The sequence below is a fragment of the Balaenoptera musculus genome, chromosome 16 (assembly GCF_009873245.2).
Source record: "Balaenoptera musculus isolate JJ_BM4_2016_0621 chromosome 16, mBalMus1.pri.v3, whole genome shotgun sequence".
Lineage (NCBI taxonomy): Eukaryota > Metazoa > Chordata > Mammalia > Artiodactyla > Balaenopteridae > Balaenoptera > Balaenoptera musculus.
This window is the reverse complement of record NC_045800.1, coordinates 33,236,141-33,263,864: the sequence shown is the minus strand read 5'-3', so window position 1 is coordinate 33,263,864 and position 27,724 is coordinate 33,236,141. Positions and strand designations below refer to the sequence as shown.

General features: G+C 41.1%; 1 protein-coding gene across 1 annotated transcript in view; it reads left to right on the top strand.

Moving 5' to 3' along the window:
• The window catches only part of PLCE1 (phospholipase C epsilon 1), a 163,378-nt gene that overhangs the window by 96,736 nt on the left and 38,918 nt on the right, over positions 1-27,724 (top strand). The window contains 12 exon segments of the mRNA XM_036828066.1: positions 6,125-6,307; positions 7,220-7,268; positions 7,271-7,336; positions 8,093-8,249; positions 11,308-11,430; positions 11,522-11,658; positions 13,789-14,027; positions 15,516-15,577; positions 15,950-16,115; positions 19,393-19,500; positions 21,007-21,123; positions 24,390-24,548. Of these exon segments, the coding sequence (XP_036683961.1) occupies positions 6,125-6,307; positions 7,220-7,268; positions 7,271-7,336; positions 8,093-8,249; positions 11,308-11,430; positions 11,522-11,658; positions 13,789-14,027; positions 15,516-15,577; positions 15,950-16,115; positions 19,393-19,500; positions 21,007-21,123; positions 24,390-24,548 (1,566 nt within the window).

The window sequence follows — 27,724 nt, the reverse complement described above, 5'->3', positions numbered from 1 at the left end:
AAGTATTCGGTTTTTCTTTTCTATGCTTTTCTATCTATTGGGGGGGAAATTATCTTTTCTACTAGTGTCACAGAACAAATAGAAGTATGATTTAAATTACTCAAATGGCTGATTTCATGTACTTTTCACAGTGCTAACATGTTTCTGACAAGTAAAAACATCTTCCCCTCTGGAATGTTAGTAGAGGCACATATAGGACCCCTTCTTTCCCCTTTTCCCACATCCATGCAGTACTTATGAGTAGAGATGATATCCTGAATAACTAACTTGATTAATGACTTAATAAGCACATAGACCTATATACACGATTATGCTGCACTGCGCAAAGCCAGTCTTAGTTAACTCGTCTAAAATGGAAACCAAAATACCTGCTTCCTGTCTACTCCACAGGGAGCTCTCAGTGCTGCCAGCTGCTTGGAAGAAAGGTCTTCAGGAGCTATTATCAATATTGATTTTCTTTTTTTTTTTTTCATAAATTTATTTATTTATTTGTTCATATTTTTGGCTGCATTGGGTCTTTGTTGCTGCGCACAGGCTTTCTCTAGTTGCAGCGAGCGGGGGCTGCTCTTCGTTGCGGTGCACAGACTTCTCATTGCGGTGACTTCTCTTGTTGCGGAGCACGGGCTCTAGGCGCGCGGGCTCAGTAGTTGTGGCTCGCGGGCTCTAGAGCACAGGCTCAGTAGTTGTGGCACATGGGCTCAGTTGCTCTGCAGCATGTGGGATCCTCCCCGACCAGGGCTCAAACTGGTGTCCCCTGCATTGGCAGGCGGATTCTTAACCACTGCGCCACCAGGGAAGTCCCTTGATTTTCAATTATAGTCATTTCTCAGCCTTCTAGAATCATGAAAATCCATTCAAGCTGGGCATAAACCAAAATCTTTGGGCTCATTTACAATCACTGTCACAAAGCCTATGTGGTTTATTTGCTCCATTTGTTTCCCTCCCCATGTTATAGCATAAAGTAACTGAATTAACATATAAGGTCTACTTAGTTTCTCATTTAACCTGGCAACCTTCAGTTTGTGCTGAAGGAGGCACCAGCTGAGACCATGAACAATGGTCTGATGAGAAGAGGTAAGAGCAGAGATAGAGGAAATGACTTGGAGCAGATTCAGTCCTACACAGTTGCAAACACAGCTACACCCCTTCCTATCTCCCAGCCCCTACCCCTCCACCCCGTGTGGAACTAAGCCATCACAGTGTAACAGCAAAATAGCTCCATTATACCTCAGTCACTTCTGAGCACACAGGTGACATTATTCCTCAAAACAATGTACTACATGAGCTGCCTAAGACAGCCAACAGTCTTCGACGCTCAAGATTTCTTTCTTTCTTTCTTTTTTTTTTTAAAGTGAAAAAGGTCAACGGACTACTCATTTTCCCATCAAATAGACCAGTTCCCAAATGATCTCAGGAAACATCAAAAAGATGCTAATTTCGTACTTGGAGAACAAAAGGTCAAACAGGCATCTTGCTAAATGCCCCGCTTGCTGACTTATAATACGACTTAGCACATTTAAAGCTCTGAGAAGTCTCAAAGTACAAATGAAACCTACTTAAATGTATCTATAAATTAAAGAAATGTATGAAAAGTCTTGATTTCTTCCAAACTTCTGTTAACAGCCCTATAAGTGTATCTCTTTATCCCCAGTTTGGGAAGAGCTTATATAGAAAATAATCTTTCTGACATCAGAGTCCTTTTGTGTGATGAAGGTATTCACGGTTACTTTCAAATATAAGTATTTTAGTACTAGTAAATGTAAATTGATCTAATGGAAATAGTAGCAGGAGATAAAGCAAAAGACAAGAAGAAATAGTGACATTTGTAATGAAGCCTAGGAATACAGGAAATTAAAAGAAAGTAAACTCTGCAGAGATTCCATGTGGGGTGTGGAGGAAAGGCTGGTATCATGAGCTTTGGCTCAAGGTTATCATGGGCAGAGCTTGGGAACTCATATACTTGGAAAGATCTCTGGGAAGCTGAGAAGGTTATACACAGGATTATCAGTAAACTTCTTTGATTGTAAGCAACAGAAACAGATTCTGGCTATCTTCAATGGAAAAAATGGGATCTATTTAAAGAATTAGATTAGTTTCACAGTCTTTAAGATATCATATGCAGGGCTTCCCTGGTGGCGCAGTGGTTGAGAGTCTGCCTGCTAATGCAGGGAATACGGGTTCGAGCCCTGGTCTGGGAAGATCCCACATGCTGCGGAGCAACTGGGCCCGTGAGCCACAATTACTGAGCCTGCGCGTCTGGAGCCTGTGCTCCGCAACAAGAGAGGCCGCGATAGTGAGAGGCCCGCGCACCGCGATGAAGAGTGGCCCCCACTTGCCGCCAACTAGAGAAAGCCCTCACACAGAAACGAAGACCCAACACAGCCATAAATAAATAAATTAATTAGTTTTAAAAAAAAAATTCTAAAAAAAAAAAAAGATATCATATGCAAAGACATGCTGAGTTAAAAGTGCATGAATATTTTTTAAGGAATGAATTTCCTAATCCTCAACTTCCACATGAACTGTTTTCTAAAACTGAGAATGTACCTTCACTCACAACAGTCCTTCTCCCAAATTAAAAATAGAAGGACATATTTCACCTGTCCTAAACAAGTTTATTGTTTTGTATAAAACGAAAGAAAGATTCAAACTACATTTTAGTTCCCAGAGAGTCTCCTTTAAAGATTAAACAAAAGCATCCTGCTTTTTCCAGGCCTAAAATATTTCCATTAAAAGTAAAGCTTGGCACACGTTGACCTGTTCTGAATTTAGAAAAACCAAAGCAGTGGAGGCTGATTCTTTTATATGTACATGGTAATGGATCTATTAAGTTTTTATATTAAAAGTTTTATTTTTTAGAGCAGTTTTAGGTTTATAATAAAATTGAAAGGAAGGTACAGAGATTTCCCATAAACCTCCTGCCCCCATGCCTGCATGGCACCCCCATTATCAACATCACTCACCAGAATGGTACATTCTTTACAAAGGATGAACCTATGTTGACACATCATAATCACTCAAAGTCCATAGTTTACCTTAGAGTTCACTCTTGGTGCTGTACATTCTGTGGGCTTGTGCAAATATTTATTGACATATATCCATCACTATAATATTATATGGAGCATTTTCACTGCCCTAAAAATCCTGTGTGCTCAGCCTGTTATCTCTTTCTCCCACTCCACCCCCACCCCTTCCCCCAGTCCCCTGCAACCACTTATCTTTTTATTGTCTCCATAGTTTTGTCTTTTTCAGAATGTCATATAGTTGGAATCATACAATATGTAGCCTTCTCAGATTGGTTTCTTTCACTTCGTAATATGCATGTAAGTTTCCTCCCTGTCTTCTTGTAGCTTAATAGCTTTCTTTTTATTCTGAATGAAATTCCATTGTCTGGGTGGACCACAGATTATTCATTCATTCACCTACTAAAAGGTTTCTTTGTTGCTTCCAAATTTTGGCAATTATGAATAAAGCTGGTGTAAACATCCATGGTCAGGTTTTTGTGTGGACATAAGTTTTCAACTCATTTGGGTAAATACCAAGGAGTGTGATTGTTGGATCATACAGTAACAGTATGTTTAGTTTCGTAAGAAACCAAACTGCCTTCTGAAGTGGCTGTATGATTTTGCATTTCCACCAGCAATGGATGAGAGTTCCTGTTGCTCCGCAACCTCACCAGCATTTGGTGTTGTCAGTGTTCTCAATTTTGGCCATTCTAATAGGTGTGTAGTGGTTTCTTGTTTCATTTTGCATTTCCCTGATGACATATGATGTGGAACATCTTTTCATGGAATTATTTGCCATCTGTATGTCTGCTTTGGTGAGGTGTCTGTTAGGGTGTTTGGCCCATTTTTTTAATCGGGTTGTTTGTTTTCTTATTGTAGAGTTTTAAGATTTCTTTGTATATTTTGGATAACAGACCTTCCTCAGATATTTCTTTGCAAATATTTTCTCCCAGTCTGTGGCTTGTCTTCTAACTCTCTTGACAGTGTCTTTTGCAGAGCAGAACTTTTAAATTTTAATGAAGGGGTCTATTAAATGTTTAAAGATGTGTTATTTAAAACCCATAGATAAAAATTTCACAAGGTTTCTTTCAGAGTATGTTATGCAATAAGGTAGTTAAAATCTATTTATGAAATTGTGTCATGAATTGTTTATTCCACTTTGGAGTCAGTTGTAGTGACTTGTTATCAGGGACTCTCTTCAGCAGGCCTACACGAGGTGGAATCATCTCCAACCATTTTCATTCTCTGTATCACTGCATTCAAGATTCATTTTTCCACGCACAGAAATTCTGACTGGCTTATTTGGATCCTGTACCAACCATTGATCAAGGGAGGATGTTCCCCTTTGATTGATAGACCCAAGACTATATCTAGTGAAAAAGAGATCAAAACAATTGGGGTATGGTTAGAGAAAAGAGTAATGATCCATAAGCAGGCATAAATCACAGATATCCACGACAAAAGGTCACTAAAAGGTTTCATCACATGTCATTCAGAAGATCAAGTATCCAAGTTACTCAGCATGCTGGGATCCATAACAGGATGCAGGAAGTGGGAGGTCACAACTCAAGTCATAAAATCAGATGGTCATTGAACATTAGGATGAAGGAGCAAGTGCGCGCGCACGTGCACACACGTAAAGCCTCTATTATTTGCATATTATCTATAACAAAGCAAAATCTATTTACAAGCACTTCTTTGGAATTGCAAAGGAGGACTAACCTTAAAAATTTGCAGAAAGTAAAGATAGTAAATGGAAATTAATTTTAAGAGGTACCTTTTCTACAACCTGTGAAATATCATCAGTATTGTTTTTAATTCATATGTGACCTTTTTGTAGTTTTATTAACTGACTTTCCTGACTTATAAGGAGAATTGTTGACCACTGATCATTAATCAGGAGGGATTACTCATTCATTAATCAGTAGGGATTAATGAATCCCTACTGATACTCAATGCATGTTACACAGAGTTGCCTTGCAAGCAGCAGCTATTGTAAACCATCACCTACCCACTGAGTATGTTTTCGCTGCTCACAACATCATAATATGCATGGTGCTCTGAGTCCCCTGGGCTCTCTGTCCTTGGATATCAGTCACTCAAGAGGATGGCAGCTCCATTTCTCATGCTTTTTCTTGCTTCTCCATCCATTAGCCAAAAAGGGTTGTTTTGTTTTGCGCATATTCCATTCTTTTTTTTTTTAATTAATTAATTTATTTATTTATTTATTTTTGGCTGTGTTGGGTCTTCGTTTCTGTGCGAGGGCTTTCTCTAGTTGTGGCAAGCGGGGGCCACTCTTCATCGCGGTGCGCGGGCCTCTCACTATCGCGGCCTCTCTTGTTGCGGAGCACAGGCTCCAGACGCGCAGGCTCAGTAGTTGTGGCTCACGGGCCTAGTTGCTCCGTGGCATGTGGGATCTTCCCAGACCAGGGCTCGAACCCGTGTCCCCTGCATTGGCAGGCAGATTCTCAACCACTGCGCCACCAGGGAAGCCCCTCCATTCTTAATATCAGTGGTGTGCACCTCGTTTTATTAAAAGATTATCCAACAAAGAAAAAAAAAAAAAGGAGGATGGCAGCTCAACTACTCAAGGTGCTCCCAGAGCCCTCCAAAGTGAATTTTGTGTACTCCACCTACTCTGACTTCAAGTCAGACTGTCCCAAGCATCAAACTAGGTGAAAATACACTGGAGTGATGCAATAGCAAATAGAACTTGATTTTACTTAAATAGATTCATACACACATGTATACCCTCCAACTCCTCCAAAGGCCAGATCTGCAAAGTACATCTTAATGAATTTGCCTGCAGTGATAATTCTGGAACATAACCTCTGAAACTGGGAAGGGAAATTGTTTTGTTAATCCCAGGTGAACGTGGCCCTATTAAAGCACATCACTGGAACTCAGCAGGGCATGACCAGGACAACAGAGGACATGATGAAATCCCCAACAGAGAGTTCTGACAGTTAGAAAGCAGAGCCACTTACGTGGCCAGATGGTTATTCTTCGGTGACAGCCTATTCTCCTCCACCTCTGGGAATTTACTGGAAGCTGTTAATATATTTACTTCCCCATTGCTCGCTCTTTCCTTATGTGTTCAGAATGTGGTTCTTTTACAGGAGGATGGACGATATGAAGGCCCAACTTTGGCTCACGCTGTGGAGTTGTTTGGCGGCAGACGATGGAGTACTCGAAACCCCAGTCCCGGGACATCAGCAAAGAGTGCTGAGAAGCCCAACGTGCAGAGAAACAACACCTTGGGTATAAGCACCACCAAGAAAAAGAAGAAAATCCTTATGAGGGTAGAGTTTATTTATTAAGCATTAACCCCAGTATTCCAGGACCACTGTATGGTCTACATCACCATAAACTACCTTAGCTCATTTGGCTTGGGGACAAGATGAGGTGTAAAACAAATGAAACACAAGAGCTTACCAAGCACCTCCTGGATGCCAGGCCCAGTGATAGGAACTGAGTCAACACCAGGGAAAAGTCAAGGTCCATAGAGGGACACAGAGATGTTAACAAACACAGTGAGATCTAAATAAGAGTCACTGTCAAGCTGTCTGCAAAGTGCTGTGGGAGCAGAGAGAAGGAAAATATGGGGCTGAATGGCAGTTGCCAGGGGGTAAGGGGAAGGAGAAAAGGGGAGCTGTTCAAAGAGTATAGAGTTTCAGTTTTGCAAGATGAGAAAGTTCTAGAGATCTGTTGCACAACAAGGTACAAATAGTTAACACTACTATACACTTAAAAATGGTTAAGATGGTAAATTTTATGTTTTGTTTTTTACCATGATAAATATATATATGTATCACTATATATTATATATTACATTATTTATATTCTCACTGTAACATGATAATATATGTTCTTCTTGGTTAACTAGAAGAAATCCCAGTCTTTGCATACAGGAGGCCTAAGACATATGTTGATGCCTAGGTTGAACTTTGTCTGCTTCATAACTCTGTCTCTACACAGATTCCAAGGGTCTTATTCCTCCTCTTGTCACCCTCCCCAGAGGAGTGCTGCATTTTAGTGAAGAACAAAAATATAACATGAGAATAGTTGGTCAGCCTTCACATAGGTCTTTACTATTTTTGTCAGGTGGAGGTGGTATTGAAGGTGGGTCAGTGAGAAAATAGGGACCCACCTGAACTAAGCAGTGATGGGAGAGAAATACAGAATGAGAAACGATGTGAGTTTTGTGTTCCCAGGGTGAGAGTGGAGAGGCCACCGACGACGAGATGGCCACCCGCAAAGCAAAACGCACAAAGAGTGTCGGAGTCGGAGTGGTTCTGATCCTCAAGACGTTAACGAACAAGAAGAATCAGGTAAAGCAGCGTCTTTACGTCTGAGAATTTTTAATGGGAAAATATATGCATTTGGTTTTAAATTGTGATTTAAATATTGTGGGCATTCTTAACAAAACTCTTTATCACATTAAATATACTTACCTTTGTGTTTCACTAGATGATGGAACCCAAGAGGTATTTCTGCAAATACAAGTTTGCAAACACCAGTGTAATTAAGAAGAAAATTCTCATTAAATAACTTGCCATTATTGACAAGGAATATTAGATATAAAAGATACAGTTTGATAGATTAGACCAGTGATTCTTATCCCCTGGCTGGATATCAGAGCTTTTAAAAAATATCTGGATGCCACACCCCAGCCCAACTGATTCAGACACTCTCTGTCTGGGACCTGGACATCTAAGCACTTTTTAAGTTCCCCAGATGATTTTTTTTTTTTAATTTTTACCATTTACTCATTATTTGTTTATTTATTTATTTGGCCGTACAGCATGCGGGATCTTAGTTCCCCAACCAGGGACCGAACCCATGCCCCCAGCAGTGGAAGCACAGAGTCCTAACCACTAGACCACCAGCGAAGTCCCACTCCCCAGATGATTCTGATGTGTAGCCAGGACTGAGAACCCACCAGAATATTTTGATGCTTCTTGTACATTAATTACCTTCATGGATTGATTTCCTCAGACGTTCAGAAGCATCTTTGGTTTTCATTTGATTTCTGAGGGCAAGTATAATCGGAGTCATTGTCTCTTTTCTGTCTTTCACCCTCACAGAGGCGAACGCCATCACAAGCCCTCCTAACCCTCTCCCTTCCAGAAGAGCCCACTCTTTGACCACGGCTGGGTCCCCTAACTTGGCTGCCGGGACGTCATCTCCCATCAGGCCAGTGTCCTCCCCTGTGCTGTCTTCTTCAAACAAGAGCCCGTCCAGGTGGGGCCTTAACATGATAAAACAGAAGGACCCTTCACATCCTTCCGGTTGTGTAGAAGGGCATCCTCTCCCAGTGCTCTACGGAAAGACTATCTCTAATTTCGACTTAACAATCACATTAAAACTGAAAACCCCCAATTTTTTTAAAGCTCCTAATTTTCTTGATTTTGTATTCCTACCTTCTCATATTACTATAATTGCTTCTCATTTTTTGACAGACCAACCCTTCAAAGGTCAATAGCAGTAACAAAATCGGAGCTGTGAGTCTCTAAATCTGCACTGATATAGCAGCTGCTAGCCACAGGGAAAAAATGTTAAGTGGCTATTTAAATTCTAATTTTAATTAATTAAAATTAAATAAAATTTCAAATTCAGTCCCTCAGTCATGCTAGCCACATTAAAAGTGTTCCATAGCTACCAGTGGCTGGTGTCTACTGTACTGAACAGTGCAGATAAAGAACATTTCTATCATTGCAGAAAGTTTTATTGGCGAGCACTGCTCTAAACAAAGAATAAATTAAGTTTTAATGTAAGCAGCTTGACCCTTTGCTAATAGGTGAAATATATTTCGGACTCTTCTCATGTATGAGATATACACGTCTAGAGAATTGAATGTCTTACGGCAAGTTAGATAGGTTTAGCTAGTATTAGTGTAAATTATTTTGTAAGGTCCATGCAAATTACAGATTTGAAACAACAGCTACCCTCTCAGAAGAACTAATATTAAAATGAAAGTCTTTCAAAGGAATCAGAACGCCACATCATCTCCCTCAGCCCCCTACTAAAGTTTAAGAAATGCAAAGATTCCAGACAGAACCATGGTAAAACAGACATTCTTTACTTCGTCAAACAGAGGAATGGGAGGAGGAAGTGAGTCTGTACAGATATTGGCTTTGGAAACGGTAATTTTACACACGCGTGCACACACACACAACACACAGACACACACACACACACACACACACCCCTCCTCCCCTCTTCCTCTCTTCCTGGGAAGCTTGCTACAGAAAAGAACCCTACAGTGACTCATCTTTTAAAGGGAAGCATCCTTTCACAATACGAATAATGAACATAATTTCTACACTTGATGAAACTGGGTTACAGGTACATGGGAATTCTTTATACCACTCTTGTGAGGTTTGTAGGGGTTTTTTGGGGTTTTTTTTAATTTATTTATTTTATTTATTTATTATTTTTGCCTGCGTCGGGTCTTCGTTGCTGTGCTCAGGCTTTCTCTAGTTGCGGCGAGCAGGGGCTACTCTTCATTGCGGTGTGCAGGCTTCTCATTGCGGTGGCTTCTCTTGTTGCGGAGCACGGGCTCTAGGCGTGCGGGCTTCAGTAGTTGTGGCTCGCGGGCTCTAGAGCGCAGGCTCAGTCGTTGTGGTTCACGGGCTTAGTTGCTCCGCGGCATGTGGGATCTTCCTGGACCAGGGCTCGAACCCGTGTCCCCTGCATTGGCAGGTGGATTCTTAACCACTGCGCCACAGGGGAAGCCCGGTTTGTAACAAAATTAAAGCTACAAAGAATCAGAATTCTTTACATTATATTTCAGCCTATACAGTATCCCGGGTAAATAAAATAGCCAGAGAACTTGGATTAAGTGGTCTTTCCCTTTATTTCAATCACTCATAAGCAGGAAAAGGAAGGACAAAGTAAAGGAGGAAAATCTTTTCAAAGAGGTAAAAGTAGAGGAACTACCATGCCAGATGCAAGATCAGAGGACCCTGCCATAGAAGGACAGGGGGCAGTGCCCACCAAGTATGCTAAACCAGACAGAGAAGACGAAACAGGAGAAGAAAAGTCAGCCTGAATGCTCTTCAAGGAGAGAGCAAGACTGAGCCCTAGGAAGGGAACAAGTGGACTGATAGAGTTTCCTAAAGTCAGACGGAGATGGGTGCCTACAGACAGAGGCTGAACCTGGAACCAGAAGGAAGGAAGGCAGGGAATGTACTTGTTTAAATGCAAATGATAAGCCATTTTGTTATCGGATTTTTTCCTCTTCCTGAACCTCCACCCTCTGTTTCCCATACCACATTGGCGATCAATAACCCAAGCCTACAAAGTACAATAAACCTATCCATTTGTATTACTCTTCCATTAATGGAGGTGACCTTCTGATGTCAACACAAAATAATTTTCCATGAATAAACACTATTGGCAGGACTGAGGACAAACTAGCTATTCATTACAGTATTCTCTCTACTTTCTTACATATTTGAAATATTTAGAAAGTAAAAAATAAGAGACAAAAGCAAAAATGAAAAAAAAAAAAAGATCCTAGTCATTGATTTGACCAAAAACCAGTCAAAACATTTCTCATACTCTCCTCTCAGGGAACCAGTGTAGAAAATAAAAAAATATTGTGAAACAGCTAGACTGAATTTTTGACCCAGTTGACTGATATTTTTATGTTAAATAGATCCAGCCTTGGTAGGTGCAAATATAATTCTAGGCAGAGTTGGCTTCTTTCCATCCTTATATTTTTGTTACTCACATTTTCCATTAACATTAAAAGCCCTTCCTTGTTTTCATCTAAGAACCGGTTAAGAAAGGAAAAAGAGAAGACATTGATACATTCAAGATTTTCTTCTTAAATGTGTTTCTATATTTTAGAATATAGGAAAGAACATGCGTAATCTTCCATAAGTCATGACTGAGTAATTTGGAGCTCTTTTTTAAAATGACTTTTCTTCAAAACCACTGAATTTTTGGAGTTTTTTTCTCCCATTGACCTGAGATTTCAAAGAACTGTTATGATTAGTAGAGGAATATTAACCTCAGCTTTGTGCCCTTATTAAATAAGCTATAAACATGAAGTGGTTTCCGTGTATAATGTTTTATCTCCTCCGATGCAATATGGATTAATTTTGAGAGAAATGAAAAGATGTATGTAATTAAAGGAATGCTTAGAAAGAAAAGAAAGAAAAGAAAAGAGCCTAAACCTTCAATGACTTGCAGTCCATGTTTTTGTTCATGTTGCTAATCAGAGAATGTCTCTTGGGGCAGAATGACAAAACTGGTCCCAGTTCTGCCCATTAAGGCCATGTCTTTGTTGCAGTGCTTGGAGCAGCAGCAGCTGGCATGGGCGCATCAAAGGAGGAATGAAGGGCTTTCAGAGCTTCATGGTTTCAGACAGCAGCATGAGTTTTGTGGAGTTTGTTGAACTGTTCAAATCATTCAGGTATGGCTGGATTTCTTCTTAGCCTTTCTTGTCTGACCCTAACCTTGTTATAACAATGCCAAAGGTGAGGTGTTCTCCATCCCGCACCCAGTGTGAGGAGCCGCAAGGACCTGAAGGATCTCTTTGACATCTACGCCGTACCCTGCGACCGAGCCAGCTCCGAGGCGGCCCCCCTCTACACCAACCTGACCATTGATGAAAACACCAGCGGTCTTCAGCCTGACCTAGGTTTGTGCGAGATTTTAATAGTTCCCTTTGAGGCCTTTCTACCTAAAAATGAAAGTTCGAGATCCAATCACACAAGTCCTTAGCCTGTGTCCCACATGGCATGCTGCTACCTGGAGCATCGTGAAATGCTTAGAGAATTATCTTTCTAATGGAGGTGTCAGGGGAAAGGGTATCATTAGCATTTTGGACAAGGAAATTCATCACTGGGTGGGTCTGTCCATGGATTCCAGAATATTTCACCAATAGAGCCTCCCACTCATTCTGACAACTAAAAACCTTTCCCACTGATTTCCAAAAGCCCACGAGGTGTGTGGCATATCCCAGTTGGGAACCACCAGTCTCTTCCATGCCTCCAGGTGGGTGGGTACTGAACCCCAGGGTGGAAGTTGTCTGCCCTTTGACAGGAGAGTTTTTCGTGACCTCAGCAGAGCACTCCTGTCTGAACATCCAGGACATTTTTCCTAATATGTGAACCAGAATGTCTAGTTCCTCGATCCCACTCACCACCACCACCATTACCATCACCACCCATTCATTTTAAGCCTATTATTTTTCTCTTCTGTTCTTGCTGGAAACTATAAACACTAAAAAGCAAAAAAAAAAAAAAAAAAAAAAAAAAACTGTCCTCTTTCATGCATTTGCTTTTTTAATTATTTTAAAATATATTGTCCTTATGCTAAAAATATTGACCTTTTTCAACTTTCGTCATAAAGGGCATAACTATGGACTAGCCCAGTAGTTACACTTTTTAAAAAATTAGTAGACTTTATTTTTTAGAACAGTTTTAGGTTAACAGAAAAATGAGGGGAAAGTACAGAGAGTTCCCATGTACCCTCCCCACACACACATACAGTTCCCTCCCTTAGTAATATCTTGTATTAGCGTGGTATATTTGTTACAGTTGAGCCAATATTAATATATTATATTAACTGAAGTCCATAATTTACATTAGTGTTCACTGTTTATGTTGTACATTCTGTGGGTTTTGACAAAAGTATAATATGTATCTACCATTACAGTAGTATACAGAATAAATAGTTCCACTGCCCTAAAGATCCCCTGTGCTCCATCTTTTCATTGCTCCCACTCTCCTTCTGAACCCTGGCAACCACTGATCTTTTTCCTGTCTCCATAGTTTTGACTTTCCCAGAATGTCATATAGTTGGGATCATATAGAATGTAGCCTTTTCACACTAGCTCCTTTCACTGAGCAATATGCATTTAAGGTTTCTCGATGTCTTTTCATAGTTTGATAGGCCATTTCTTTTTATTGCTGAATAATATTTTGTTGTATGGATATTTGTCCTGTTGAAAGACATCTTGGTTGCTTCTAAGTTTTAGCAGTTATGGATAAAGCTGCTATAAATATTTGGTGTGCAGGGTTTTTGTGGAGGTAAGTTTTCAGCTCACTTGGGTAGACCCCTAGGAATGCAGTTGCTGGATCATATGATACGTCTGTGTTTAGCTCTGCAAGAAACTGACAGACTGTCCTCCAAGGTGGTTAGAATGAAAATGACCATACCAAAATGGGTGCACATGTGGAGCAATCAGGGCATTGCTGGTGAAAATGTAAAATGGTGCAGCCACCTCAGAAGAGAATTTGGCAGTTTCTTACAAAACTAAACGTACTCTTACCGTATGATCCAGCAATTGTACTCCTTGGCGTTTACCCAAATGAGCTGAAAACTTATGTTCACACAGAAACCTGCACACAAATGTTTACAGTTACACTTTTAAAGTACAGAAAAAACTGTAATCTTAAGGGTACGTCTTCCATCTCTGCAAACATAAAGATGTAGAAGTAGCTAGTCTCAAAAACCAAAGTCTGAATACAGCCTGAAGTCCCCAAAGAAATTTACATTTAGTTTCCATCTAATACTGAAGCTTATGGGCTTTCAAAATCTTTGACCTCGCTCTCTCTTAGTTTCTTTTATTTATTCATTGATTCATTTTTGTTTATTCTTTCAACTATGTGAAGCCAGGAAGAAGCACTGAGTTTGATGGCTTGGTTAGACAGATTAGTGAAGAGTTTCTCCAGCTTAATATTTCCACAACACCATTATCTCCAAAATGAACTTTATAAAAGATGCTGGCTAGCCTGTCCGTGTTCTGTGGGTGGTTCTGTTTCAGATTTGCTGACCAGAAATGTCTCCGATTTGGGGTTATTCATTAAGAGTAAACAGCAGCTGTCCGACAACCAGAGGCAGATATCTGATGCCATTGCTGCTGCAAGTATCGTGACAAATGGCACTGGGGTGGAGAGCACATCCCTGGGCGTATTTGGAGTTGGCATCCTCCAGCTCAATGACTTCCTAGTGAATTGCCAAGGAGAACACTACACTTACGATGAAATCCTCAGCATCATCCAGGTTTGTACCCATTTGGTGTGCAAGCAAACGTGTAAAGCCTCTAACTATGCTAATTATTTTCTGTAAACATTTACTCTTTCTATATTTCCTTCTAACACCTTTAAGTCTAGGGCCGAAATAGAGGGTTGGTTTTTGTGTTTTTTTTTAAATACCAAATATATGTGTTCTTATTTAACATATGATTAACATAGGTCCTAAGCCTTCTCTTACTCAGTGACTCCTGTAAGGAATCAGTACATGATTGCTTCTCGTAGTTCTAGCACATGCAGTAGAATTAGTAGTTAGGTTGTCAGCCACTTTGATTGTTTAACAAATGTTTATTAGCTTGTACTATGGACCTGGCTCTGTTCCAGGACCTGGAAATATAGTAGTTACATTCTAGTGGCTGAGGCAGACAATAAATGAATAAAAATATAAAGTAATTTCAGGTAATAATGGGTTCTGGAAAAACTGAGCAGAGTAAGGGGATGGAGGGATGCAGGAGGGCTGAGAGGAGTAAGCAGAGGCCGCCGTGGGGAGGTGACACTTGGGCTGAGCCCTGAATGCATAAGCCATGTGAAGGTCTGAGGCAAGAGCATTCCAGACAGGGAGTAGCAAGCAGGAGCGAGCTTGGAGTCTGTGAGGAATAACAAATGCCAGAGGGACAGTAGCTGACATGATTTCAGACAGGTGGGCAGGGGCCGAATCGTCCAGGCATTTTAGGCCATGGGAAGGAATCTGACTCGAGTCCATGTGAGATGGGAAGCTATTGGAAACTTTTGAGCAGGGCAGTAACATGATTTGATTTGTGTTTTTAAGAGGTCACTCTGGCCCCACTGGAGTATAAACTGTGCTAGGGAAGGAGGAAAGCGGAGAGACCAGGTAGGAAGCTGTCACAGTAACCCAGGCGAGAGGCGGTGATGGCTTCCGCTAGGGGGCGGCAGGAGATAGGGGGCGGCGAGATAGCTCCTTGGGGCTGCTTCACATGCAGCAGAATTAGTCTAGGTTTTCAGCCTGACTTGTCAGTTAATTGGGAATCAGTGGACTAGCTGGCCAGCAACTGGACTTGATCACTGGCAACGCTAAAAATGTAAGGTTAAGATCACATGACTGTGCGCTCACTGTAATATGATGGCGCGCAAGCACTGTACGGAGGATTCTATGTGGATTCTCGCATTTCACCTCCCACCAACTCTATGGCAGCTGCCGTTATGATCCCCATCTTCACCTGGGTAAACCGATATCATTTGTTTTCATATAAATCAGTCTTATTCTTTTCTCCCACTCTCCTTTTTTCTCTTAAATAAATATGCTTCGTATAATAAAATCACACATAATTAATGTTTTCTTTTAGACTAAAAAACTACACCTTACCACTGCATAACTAAATTAGTTCAAATATTTGGTTTAGATGTTTCCTGATGAAAACAGAACAGTTTCAAAAAATGATGTGGTGGGTTTTCCCTTTAGTTTCCTTTACTTAAATAACACTCTTTGTATCCCTTGCAGAAGTTCGAGCCTAGTATCAGTATGTGTCATCAGGGCCTAATGTCGTTTGAAGGATTTGCAAGGTAACTTTTAAAAAATCTTTGCCCATCATTTAAGAGCATACATTTTTCAAACAGACTTACAAATGCAGAGAACAAACTAGTGGTTACCAGTGGAGAGAGGGTTTGACAGAGGGGCAAGACAGGGGAAGTGGATTAAGAGATACAAACTACAAGGTGTAAAATAAATATGATGCAAGGAAGTAATATACAGCACAGGGAATATAGCCATTGTTTTATAATAACTTTATATGGAGTATAATATATAAAAATACTGAATCACTATGTTGTATACCTGAAACTAATATAATATTGTAAGTCAACTATAGTTCGTTTTTTTTAAAAAAAGAGTATATATTTTTCCCATGCAATTCTAAGAAACTTTGTTTCCTCTAGGTTTCTGATGGATAAAGATAATTTTGCCTCAAAAAATGATGAGTCGCAGGAGAACATTAAAGAATTGCAATTGCCCCTCTCCTACTATTACATTGAATCGTCACACAATACCTACCTCACAGGCCATCAACTCAAAGGAGAATCCTCAGTAGAACTCTACAGCCAGGTACTGAGAATTTCACTTGGAATATGGTTTTCATTAAACCTTATTTACGTAACCCCCAAAGTCACAAAAACCTGACCCCAGACTCCTTTGAAGAACTTATACACTATTAATTGTGAAATGTGAGGAAACACGATGTGTGGGAAAACTGCCTATACATACAGTTGTTTTCTTTACTTCTTTTTGTTTCTTTCCCCCCACCCCCCATCTACACTTAACCTTTATCCTAGGCAAAATTTAAAAAGTAGTTGTTTGAGACTCATAGCTTTTAGATCCTGGTTAGTCTGACCTACCTCTACTAAAATTAGATTTTCCCATGGGAAAACTATCTAATTGCTTCACTAAATGCTAAATAAATCAATATATTGTAGTGGGAAAGCATAGCAGAAAATGCAACTGTCTGTGAAGTTATTCCCAAAATATTGTTTGTTTTGGTTTGCAATTTGTCAGAAAATTAATCTATCCCTATGGCAACCAACAAAAAACAATTTTACAGACTGCAGGCACTGTCCCTACACATTTAAATTCATGGGAATATTCTTGAAAACTCAGAAGGGTCTCCGGAGTAGAAAAAGCACATCCTTTTGACCTAAACATCCAGCTCTCAATGATCCATATGTCTGTTGCTTCTGTTATATTTTCTGCAACATCCTTGTCTATGCTGCCTGTTTTCTGAACTCCCACAAGGTGAGTTAATTATGGGAGGAGCTAGCTACGTCCAGGCGTGTGTGTGTGTGTGTGTGTGTGTTGGGGGGCGTCCAAGTGTTAAAATTATAATTGTACTGTTTACAAAAACCCAGCAGACTTGAGCTTCCTTTATTCTGATATTAGTCTATATATTCCTCAAAGCATTGGTCAAACTTCTGTCCCAAAGCTTATCTGGTATGGAGCATGTATTTTATTTTATTTTATTTTTTAATAGAAATCCATTTTTAATTTATTTATTTTATTTTTGGCTGCATTGGGTCTTCGTTGCTGTGCGTGGGTTTTCTCTAGCTGTGTGGAGCGTGGGCTATTCTTCATTGCAGTGCTCAGGCTTCTCATTGTGATGGCTTCTTTGTTGAGGAGCACGGGCTCTAGGCGTGCGGGCTCAGTAGTTGTGGCACATGGGCTCAGCAGCTGCGGCTCACGGGCTCTAGAGCGCAGGCTCAGTAGTTGTGGCACACGGGCTTGGTTGCTCCGCGTCATGTGGGATCTTCCCAGACCAGGGCTCGAACCCGTGTCCCCTGCATTGGCAGGCGGATTCTTAACCACTGAGCCACCAGGGCAGCCCTGGAGTATGTATTTTAAACTCTAAAATCTAAGGGGATTTTATTATGAAATGAAGATGTGTCCTTAGAGTAGTGATTTTCAAAATAAGAGTTCTGTCAAGGGGCCTCAGCTGCTGACACAGAAGAGCAGACAGTAACCACTGCCACTGAAGATTTGCTCTTTTATGTACTTTATATATTGGCCCTCCATTTGTACCGAGAATTCCAAGGTTAAAAGAAGTTTGAAATCCATTGTTCCAGAGGAAAGAAATGAAGTGTGTGTGTGTGTGTGTGTGTGTGTGTGTGTGTGTGTTTATCCCAGGAAAATAAACAGGGACCAATGTCCTAGCTTTGATTCCTACTGCATTTCCTTATTTGACATCAGGGAGGTTTTTTTTTTTACTCCTTAACATTACACCTCAAGTAGAGATTGTCACAGCCTTTGAATAAGGCACAGAAACCTCTCAAATAGACTCACAGATGTGATTAAACTTAGTATGAAGCTCCCTTTTATTTCATTTCTTACCACTCTCTGCTCTCTCTCAGCTCTCCCAGTTACCTCCCAAGATTACTGTATGGGTCAGATGAGAAGTGAGAAAAAGCCCTGTTCTCACCTGGAATTTCCAGCCCTGGTTCTCCTATTCTAACCATATGTGGAAGCCGTAATGTCATGCAGACATTGATAAGGACCTTTAGTCTTTTCATACTGAAAACCCATCTCATCTGCTGCTGGTCAGTGAACATTCTTCCCAGCGCGGCTCACTACAGAGATGAGGGAGCCTCATGTCCCACCTGTCGTATTACACAACAGTTTTCAGCCCAAAGCAACACACTTCTAGATACTCTAGTGCTGACAGACACTGATAGCCTTGGGATTCTTTGCCAAAGAATCAGTTAGCCCTGGGAAGATAGGTTACCTAGGAAAACTGGGTGCTGTATGCTGTGCAATGGGAAGAATCTAGCAAGTATCTCATATAAAAACATTAAAATAAGGGGGATTCCACTATCCAAGTTATGTTGCAGCAAGTCTAGTGGCCGCTAGCCCCCAGTACTGGACTGCTGTCACATGAAAATAGTTAGGTGGATTCTTAAATCAGAGAGTTGGCCCATTCACAGATATATCCACCTTTGGCTTTGGCTGACCCTTTCAAAATATGGTCATCTTTAAGATAGTCCACAAATACAGTCTATGGAGGAAGAAGTTGCTCCAAGCAAACGTTACAGAGATGCAACCCAAGCACATATATCAGGAGCTCTGCTTCCAGCTCTAGATCCAGAAAAGCAAATAGGTATCATCTCATCTAATTCACTGGTAGTGTTTCCTGGAGTTCTTTGCTGAGGAGGCTGTGAGATAACACATCAGAGCTTAGGGGGCAAGTATATTATGATTGATTACTGATGACTGCTATGGGTGTGGAGAGGGGACTTTATGGATTATTTGTCATCTCTGCTGTAGAGGCTGTTCTAGGATTAGACAGCAAGGCAAATCCTTGATAACTCCCTGCTTCTACTCTTCTCCCATGCTATATGTTCACAGCAAAGGTATTAGGTGGTGGCAGAATGTGGGTCTAAATAGAGGAGATTTTATCCTGATTGGATTTATATAAATGTTTGGCCAGTTCACTAAGGAATCAGTGGCCTCATTTCTTCATCAGCACCTGTGTCACCTCCACTGACATCTGCCCAGATAGAGTTATAGCCTGACTGTCTCATTTCAGGATGCACCATGTGTAGGTCCCTTGAGGGACCAAAGTTGATGGGAAAATGGTCTTATGTTTTTGCTATCAAATTTTACCTTCCAATAGTATTCAGCTCTGGTAAGCACTCTTTCTACCTTAATCTATTCTCTCCCTTCCCCACCCCTAATAAATTGTGGCCTTCGGCCAACATGCAATATTTCTTTTCAATCTTAGGCCCTTCTGTTTTAGCCTGGAGAGTGAACACTGATATGTGGAAGCCTGTGCTGGGTTTAATTTGAGACTTTATCTCCATTTGCTCATCTGGGGTGGATTCATTCATTGATCCCACAGGTCCTCCTGCAAGGCTGTAGGAGTGTAGAGTTGGACTGCTGGGACGGAGATGATGGGATGCCCATCATTTATCATGGACACACCCTGACAACCAAGATCCCCTTCAAGGTAATGCTTCATAACTTTCTTTAAATCAGATCACAAAGAGTCATTATCTTCATTCGTCATTTAAATGAATGACTCTTCCAAGTTATACCTTAGGTTGGGAGTTCTTATTCCTGCGTCTTAAGGCTTCCCCAAATTGTGTGGGATGTGCACATGTTCATTTTCCTAGGAGTTGATCTAGAACTTTCCTTAGATTCTCATTTGACCAAAATTTAGTAACCATTACCTTAAATTAGTTATCATGTAATAATATTGTTGAAATTTTTACATCATAAGATGATATATAAAAGGCAGGGTCTGTTCTCTTGCTGTAGGAATTAAAGGTCATTTCTCCCGGTGTCCTGCTGACAAAGGCCAACATCATGTGTCAGGAGATGATTAAATAACATTATGAAGTAATGAGAATTGACTCCACCTGGGGAGATTGGTCACCCAGGAAGACTGGTCTCACTGTATTATTATTTCAAATTCTAAGTAGTTTATTTGTTCATTGTGCAATTACTATCCTCATTCAGAGAGTCTTTGGCGGTAACATCATTTTTTTCTGAACCGTGGCTGGGCTGGGAAGGAATTTTCTTATTTCTGTCTTGTATGTGAAGATGGTGGCTAAAATGCATTTTCTCTTTAACTCATTTTCCTATTCAGCCCTCTTAAAACTTTTTGTACCCTATATTGAGGGAAGGAGGAGTTAATAACTGTGTTTACATACATACATAAATATATGTGATATATGTCTTATTGCCCCAAGTAGATTTGATTATAAACTCCTTGAAAGCAGGAAAGTATCATACGCCTTATCTTTTTTTTTTTTAAAAAAGGGAATGCTATTTATTTATTTATTTATTTATTTATTTCATTATTTATGGCTGTGTTGGGTCTTCGTTTCTGTGCGAGGGCTTCCTCTAGTTGCGGCGAGCGGGGGCCACTCCTCATCGCGGTGCGCAGGCCTCTCACTATCGCGGCCTCTCTTGTTGCGGAGCACAGGCTCCAAACGCGCAGGCTCAGTAATTGTGGCTCACGGGCCCAGTTGCTACGCGGCGTGTGGGATCTTCCCAGACCAGGGCTCGAACCCGTGTCCCCTGCATTGGCAGGCAGACTCTCAACCACTGCGCCACCAGGGACGCCCTCGCCTTATCATTTTTGATTCTGTAACTAATACAGTGTCTTTTACTTATACTCAGTATATATATATATATATATATATATATATATATATATATATATATATATATATATGTATATATATATATATATATATATATTTGTTAAATTCAGGATACTGATAGCTGTTCCTCATAGTATGTGAACAATACTCAATATGAATAGTTTAATGTGTTTATAGAAAATAGCCTGTTGCTTAACTTGAAAATACATTTGAAAAGATAAAAACCACTTTGGCCAGAGTCTTCTGCATAAACAATTTAGATGCTTTCTGTTGCCGTAAGTGCCTTGCCTTTTGACACCCTGGGCAGACATCTGAGCTCTCACGTGCTGTTTTGGCTCTCATAGGAAGTGGTTGAAGCCATTGACCGCAGTGCCTTTATCAACTCCGACCTCCCCATCATCATATCGATTGAGAACCACTGTTCATTGCCTCAGCAACGAAAAATGGCAGAAATTTTCAAGGTAAGGTATCAGCTAAATGACGGGATGGTATCTTGGCCTTTGTCTTGTGACTGTTGTTGAGCTTAATTTGGGGCCAATGTGGACCACGCCACAGCTGGACCTCAGCTGTGAAGCACGTACAGTGAACGTCCCTCAGACCTGAGAAATGGGGATGCCCTGGGAGTTTGGGCTGTCTCTTGAGTGGTCCATCTTTTCAACTGGAGTGATAGAAGCACTGTTCTGTGGTCTCCTGAGCATTTCCAGAAAACCTTCGGAGTTAACAAGAGACCAACTTTCCAACACTTTTGATACCGCAAATCAGGGATGCCAGGATGTCACCTGTCAGTTGTATGTGGAAAAGCTGAAAATATCTCAGGGCAAATAAGTCAAATCTTCTTGTGGCCCAACTTCATATATGGAGATCCAAGGTGGCGAAGAGGTTAGACTGGCCAGAATAGTGCTGTTAACACTCGGCTCTTCCTTATACAAGGGAACTATAATGCAGACAGATTTAAGGGCAAATACGCCATTATACTTCCCCCTTCCTCCACTGGTAGAGGCATTTATGGGAATATGGCTCTCAGTGGGAGGGAGGGGCATGGCTAGAGGGAAATGTCCCCAAATACTAATGTCAACAAAACTGATTAGCCTTTCATGTTGCCTTTTCTTTGCCATCATTTAGAATAATGGTCTCTAAACTTTTTTGATTGCATACCCCATCAGTAAAATATACCACGTATTCCTGTTGTGTGTGTATTGACTTATTCATAAATTATATACATATCCTACTTATTAACATATTTTATACATTAATTAAAACATGCAAAACTAGAATATAAAAGAGAGTAACAGAAAGGATGAAGTAAAGAATAACTTTTAAATACTATTATTTATTAATGATACAAAAACCCTTTTGCTATTATAAAAAAATTTTAAATAAACTTATTTATTTATTATCTAAATTTTTAGTGGGAGTAATATGATTAACTACACTTCATTATTTTGGAAATTTTTGTGATCACTGACTTGGATGTCTGGTTTTAAGTTTAGTTTATTATTTCAATATTTGGCTTTAACAGCTATAGTAGCTGATAAAAATGCCTTACAAAGATACCTGTATCCAGAATGGAAAAGGGGTGTCATTAACTGCACTTGCCAAATCATGGTACTCATTTCTCAATTCCATTAATGAGGCAAAGGTTCTTATTGGAATTTGGCTAGACAATTTATATGTTTCCTGGTATCAATCTGCTTTTCTTATAAACTTATTGAAAAGGTGTTGCCTTTTATATTTTTAACAGATGAGTTCAGACTCCACTAAAATCCTTCATTTAGAGGATTTTTTTTTTCAAATTATTTATTTATTTTATTTATGGCTGTGTTGGGTCTTCGTTTCTGTGCGAGGGCTCTCTCCAGCCGCGGCAAGCGGGGGCCACTCTTCATCGCGGTGCGCAGGCCTCTCACCATCACGGCCTCTCTTGTTGCGGAGCACAGGCTCCAGACGCGCAGGCTCAGCAATTGTGGCTCACGGGCCTAGTTGCTCCGCGGCACGCGGGATCCTCCCAGACCAGGGCTCGAACCCGTGTCCCCTGCATTGGCAGGCAGACTCCCAACCACTGCGCCACCAGGGAAGCCCTAGAGGATTTTTTAATCATTAGAGAATCTGCTTCCAGGTAGCCTGAGTGTGCATACATAAGAGTTTTTATGTTAACACACATTGTTTCCTACAACAAAATCACATCACAATAGAAATATTTTTAGACAGCTGTCTTTACTCTTTCCAGAACACAAATTTTATCAAATACTTTCGGGCTTCCCTGGTGGCACAGTGGTTAAGAATCCGCCTGCCAATGCAGGGGACACAGGTTCGAGCCCTGGTCCGGGAAGATCCCACATGCTGCAGAGCAACTAAGGCCGTGCGCCACAACTACTGAGCCTGCGCTCTAGAGCCCGTGAGCCACAACTACTGAGCCCGCATCCCACAACTACTGAAGCTCGCGCGTCTAGAGCCCGTGCTCCACAGCAAGAGAAGCCACTGCAATGAGAAGCCCGCGAACCGCATCAAAGAGTAGCCCCCGCTCGCCGCGACTAGAGAAAGCCCACGTGCAGCAGCAAAGACCCAGTGCAGCCAAAAATAAATAAATAAAATAAACCAATTTATTTTTTTTAAAAAAGCAATTACTTTCTCACTCAGTGTTAAAACGTTACCCTTATCATATAGGAACAGATTAACAGTGATTTTATCATCATCATCATCATCATCGTCTGGTAACAAAGTACAGCTACCCACTATAAACACAGAAAAAGTCCGAAATTTTAGGATACTTTTTTTTTAAAGAAAATTGTATAACTTAGAATACTTCTTTAACTAACTGCTTTTTCCGTATATAAAATGTGAGCTTCTATATGTCGTAAAAGATTTTCATAATCACTTTTCATCTCATTACAGAATATTTCAAAGAAAAGTCTTTTTGTGAAATTAACCACACGTCGTCACCAAAGCACCCAAACTGTGATCATCTCAATAAGATGTTAGCAAACAAAGATGTGAGGGACTCACCTTTGGTCCCTCTGCGTCAAGAGATCCCCCCCCCGTCCCTCAGGGACCTTCATGAACAGTGCCTGACATACAGACTGAGGGCGCCATTTTCAGTCTGTACATTAAGCACTAATAAGCTTCCATTTTGTTCTTTTTTTCATTAAAAAATAACTAGAAATGGAAACTGACATGTTTTCTACCCTCACCCCAAATGGGTCATCCTGTGCCTTCCCCCACCACCCACCTCCTTGGGGGAGACACATTTCCCTTTGAAGACCAGTGCTCAGAAAAGCTTTATGAGAATGGTGTCTGTGGTTCTTTATACTCGGTGGTGACAGATTCTCCCTATTATTTTTCATTTTTGTCCCCACTTCCTACCTACTTCAAGGTTTGTATCCTTGTGACTTCTTACCCATGTCTGGAACAGACCATATTCTACAAATCACAGCCTCTAACTGAATCTCTTTTTCTTCTTTAGTACATCAGACCCCAGAGTATTTTTCTAAATAGTTAGAGCTGGGCCCCCCCTGGAGAGGGGCCTAGACCCCTCCTCCTGGCCTTCTAACCACTTCCCTTCTTTCCAGTAAGAAACTATGCAGGACTGGGGCGCGGGACACATGGATACAACATCTTTCCTAGTTCCTCTTCCTAGGATTTTTAGAACAATTCAACTGGGCTGAAATATCTAGCTGATGATTCAGGTATAGATAAAGGGCATTGATTATGTGTTTTCCTTTATTGTTTTTAGACTGTGTTTGGAGAAAAACTGGTGGCTAAATTCTTATTTGAGAGTGATTTCTCAGATGATCCAATGCTTCCCTCACCTGACCAACTCAGGAGGAAAGTGCTTCTCAAAAATAAGAAGTTAAAAGCCCATCAGACACCGGTGGATATATTAAAGCAAAAGGTACTCTCTTGTTAAAGAAGTTATGAGTATGCTGTGTGCCCAGAACAAAGAAATTAATGTCATTCTAACCTTTCAGATGACTGATGGGTAACCAGTTTTTGAAGATTCAGTTTCCTCGAATGATACATTTGATTTTTGGCTTTCCACTGAATAGACTGATAAATACTCTCTTCCCACTTACATAAAATTTTATTTTGAAAAATTGATGTAGAATGTACCTCATTATTTAATTTATTCTGAGCAGGATAATATGTGACTCTTGTCTCTGGGCCTGGGCTTCACAGCTGTCAATCCCACAATGGTCGCTATAGTCCTCTTTAAGAAGAGTCCCCTGTTGGGAGAGCACTTGGACATGGGGTTATGACTCCTGAGGTCAGTAGTAGAACCCCAATAGCAGCAGCCCTGTGCTCCCAGCATGGAAGTTGGCACAGTGTATCACTGTGGCATATGGACCCCAAGGCACTTCTGTACCTGCCTCACCCATAGAGATCTAGTCCCCGAGCACCACAGACTTGCCTATGTAGGAGGGCCCTCAGCCCAAGGATCTGTGAAAAAGTTCAGGTCCAGGACCACTGAATCCATATGCCAGGTTGAACTTACTCATCCCACAGAATGACAGCTGCCAAAACTATTTGTCCTATTTAGGAGAGCACTGTTGGCCCTGAAACACCACTTTTGAAAATTACAGCAACCAAGAGTTGCTGCATGAACCTCAGCGCCCCGCAGGACTAGAATGGTGCAGCCCCGGCAGCGTGGACAGTCCAAAGTAAAACTAGGTCACGGCCTAGAGCTTTTAATTTCTCTCTGAGCATCACCTCCAAGCCTCTAGGCCCTACTCCAGTTCTGCTTTAAGTGGTTCCCAGAGAACAGATGGATTCTATGAGCCCAACAGATTTGGAACCTTTGTCCTAAGTCATTGATTAAAAAATGTCAAGTCGAGCTGTACAGCAGAAACCAACACAACATTTTAAATCAACTATACTCCAATAAAAAAAATTTTTTTTTAATTTCAAGTCGAATCGAGTCAAAAGTCCAGTTTGACCTAGTTGAGTAGTCTATTTGGAACAATCGTCAAATCTTCACTTCCATTAAGAATATTTGGATATTCTTCCATCTGTGGATATGCTTGGATTTGTGAATCTTAAAATGTGATTTCCAGAAGTCAATGCTCAGGGTCTGCAGCACAAGGACCGTGAAACCATCACCTCTCTTAATTTGAACTTTATATCTCAGTTAGTACAACCTAGGACCGTTCTCGCTATTTAAATTCTTTAACGCCTACCAGGCTCATGTTGAGTTTGTAGAGAGCAAAGAGTTCAGTTATTTTCACAGGACTAAACTTATGCCTAGTCTCACCATTTTTCCAGGTTTATAATTAATTTTAAACTTTCGTGTAGCAAGAGTCTCACATTTATCTCTATTAAACTTGCTCTTCTTGGTTTTGGTTTGTTATTATAGCATACAAGGTTCTTTGTGGATTTTGACATCTGTCATCCAATTATTTATTAGCAGTTTTCCAAATTGTGCCTTCACCCAAGTTGCTCTTGAGCCAGACGGCCAAGTGGAGAGCCCTGTGGCCCTTCTTGCAGGACCTCCCTCAAGTTTAGGTGATTATAACTCTTGTCTGGTGCTCTCTTCTCTGAAGCCCAGACTTCTGCAGAATCTGCTTCAACCTCTTTCTTTATAGAATAGAAATTGAGATCTCGGCCTTTATGGGACTTTCTCGAAGCCACCTAGTTCATAGTGGCAGAGCCAGGATTCTGATTCAGGTCTTCAGGGAAGACCTTGTCAAAGGCAACACAGAAGTAGGATACATTGATAACAATCACTGGGGCACTTTCAAAGACACAGATTCTTAGGTCCCAAATCTGCCCAACTAAATCAGAATTTCCATAAGGAAGACTTGGTAATCTGTTTATTTAAAAATAATTCTTATCCCCCCTGAAAGTTGGAAAATACTGCTTATCTGTTATTTCCCACAAAGTGAGTTACCTTACCCGCAAAGTCTAAAGAGGTTACTGTGTGGGAGATTTGTTCTTAGTAAACCTATGCTACTTCTTGCGAATCGTCTCTTTATTTTCTGTGTTCTCACAACCAAATAATCCATTCTGAGATTCTGTCAGGCATTACTTTGGCACTTTCTACCATACAACTTCCACAACTTACCTCTTCCTCCTTTTGGAAAAATGGGACAATATAATCCCATTTTCAGTTTTTTAAAATCGCTTCCAGAGCCCCATGATTTCCCAAGGAGTACTGACAGTCATATCTGCAAGGCCTTTTAATTGCCTGGCAGGTTGTGGGTCTGGACCTGGTTATCTGAGTTCACACGGGGTTGGGTGAATGCATGCCAGGAGCTCCAGTGTGCTCAGACCAGCCCTCTAACTTAGAAGGTCTGGGTCCTTTCTGTGCAAGGAACTCACCCTCAGCAAGGATGCACTGACTCAGAGCAGGATTTCTGAAGCCCTCCATCTGCCTCAGGCTCGTGCTAAGGCTCTTGCCGAGGATCCTTAACTACACCCCACCAGATCACCAGTATTCTGCCCTTGGTCTCCTGAACTCCAACCTGCTAGACTCAGACAGTTCACACTCAGTGACAGGTGCTGTGCTAGGGGCTGGGGGAACAGAGCAAATGAGACATGGCTCCTGCCTGGACCCATGTGAGCCAGTTCTTCACCTGACACCCCACTCTAACCCCCAGGCCTATATCTGAATTGCTTTTATCAAGGGCTGGGGTCCTGTTTTTCTGCCTCAAAATAAGTAGGATATGGCAAAGAATAAGGAAGTCAGCTCTTGGCTGTCGCTGGGCCACCTGTCCCATACTTCCTGCACTGGGGGAAGTACCTGAGCGTCGAAGGGACCTGGACACTCCACCTTCTGACATTTGCTGGTAGTGGGACTTTGAACGGCAGCACCCCCATTATTGGTTCTCAAAACCTTCTGTCAGGGGGCCCACCGGGCTCTTGGCATCATCATTCTCGGTACTTGGCTCCACCCTGCATGTTTACTGCAGGAAGGCCCTGTGCTTATCCAGGACAGATAGACTTGCTTTTGTAGCTCACTTGTGCCTAGAGCAGATTTCCCAAAGCTTGGAAGAATGCTACTCCTGTGAGACACTCTGAAAAAAGAAAAGAAAATTTTCCTGGTTAAATAAGTGTGGGAAATGCTGCACTGGA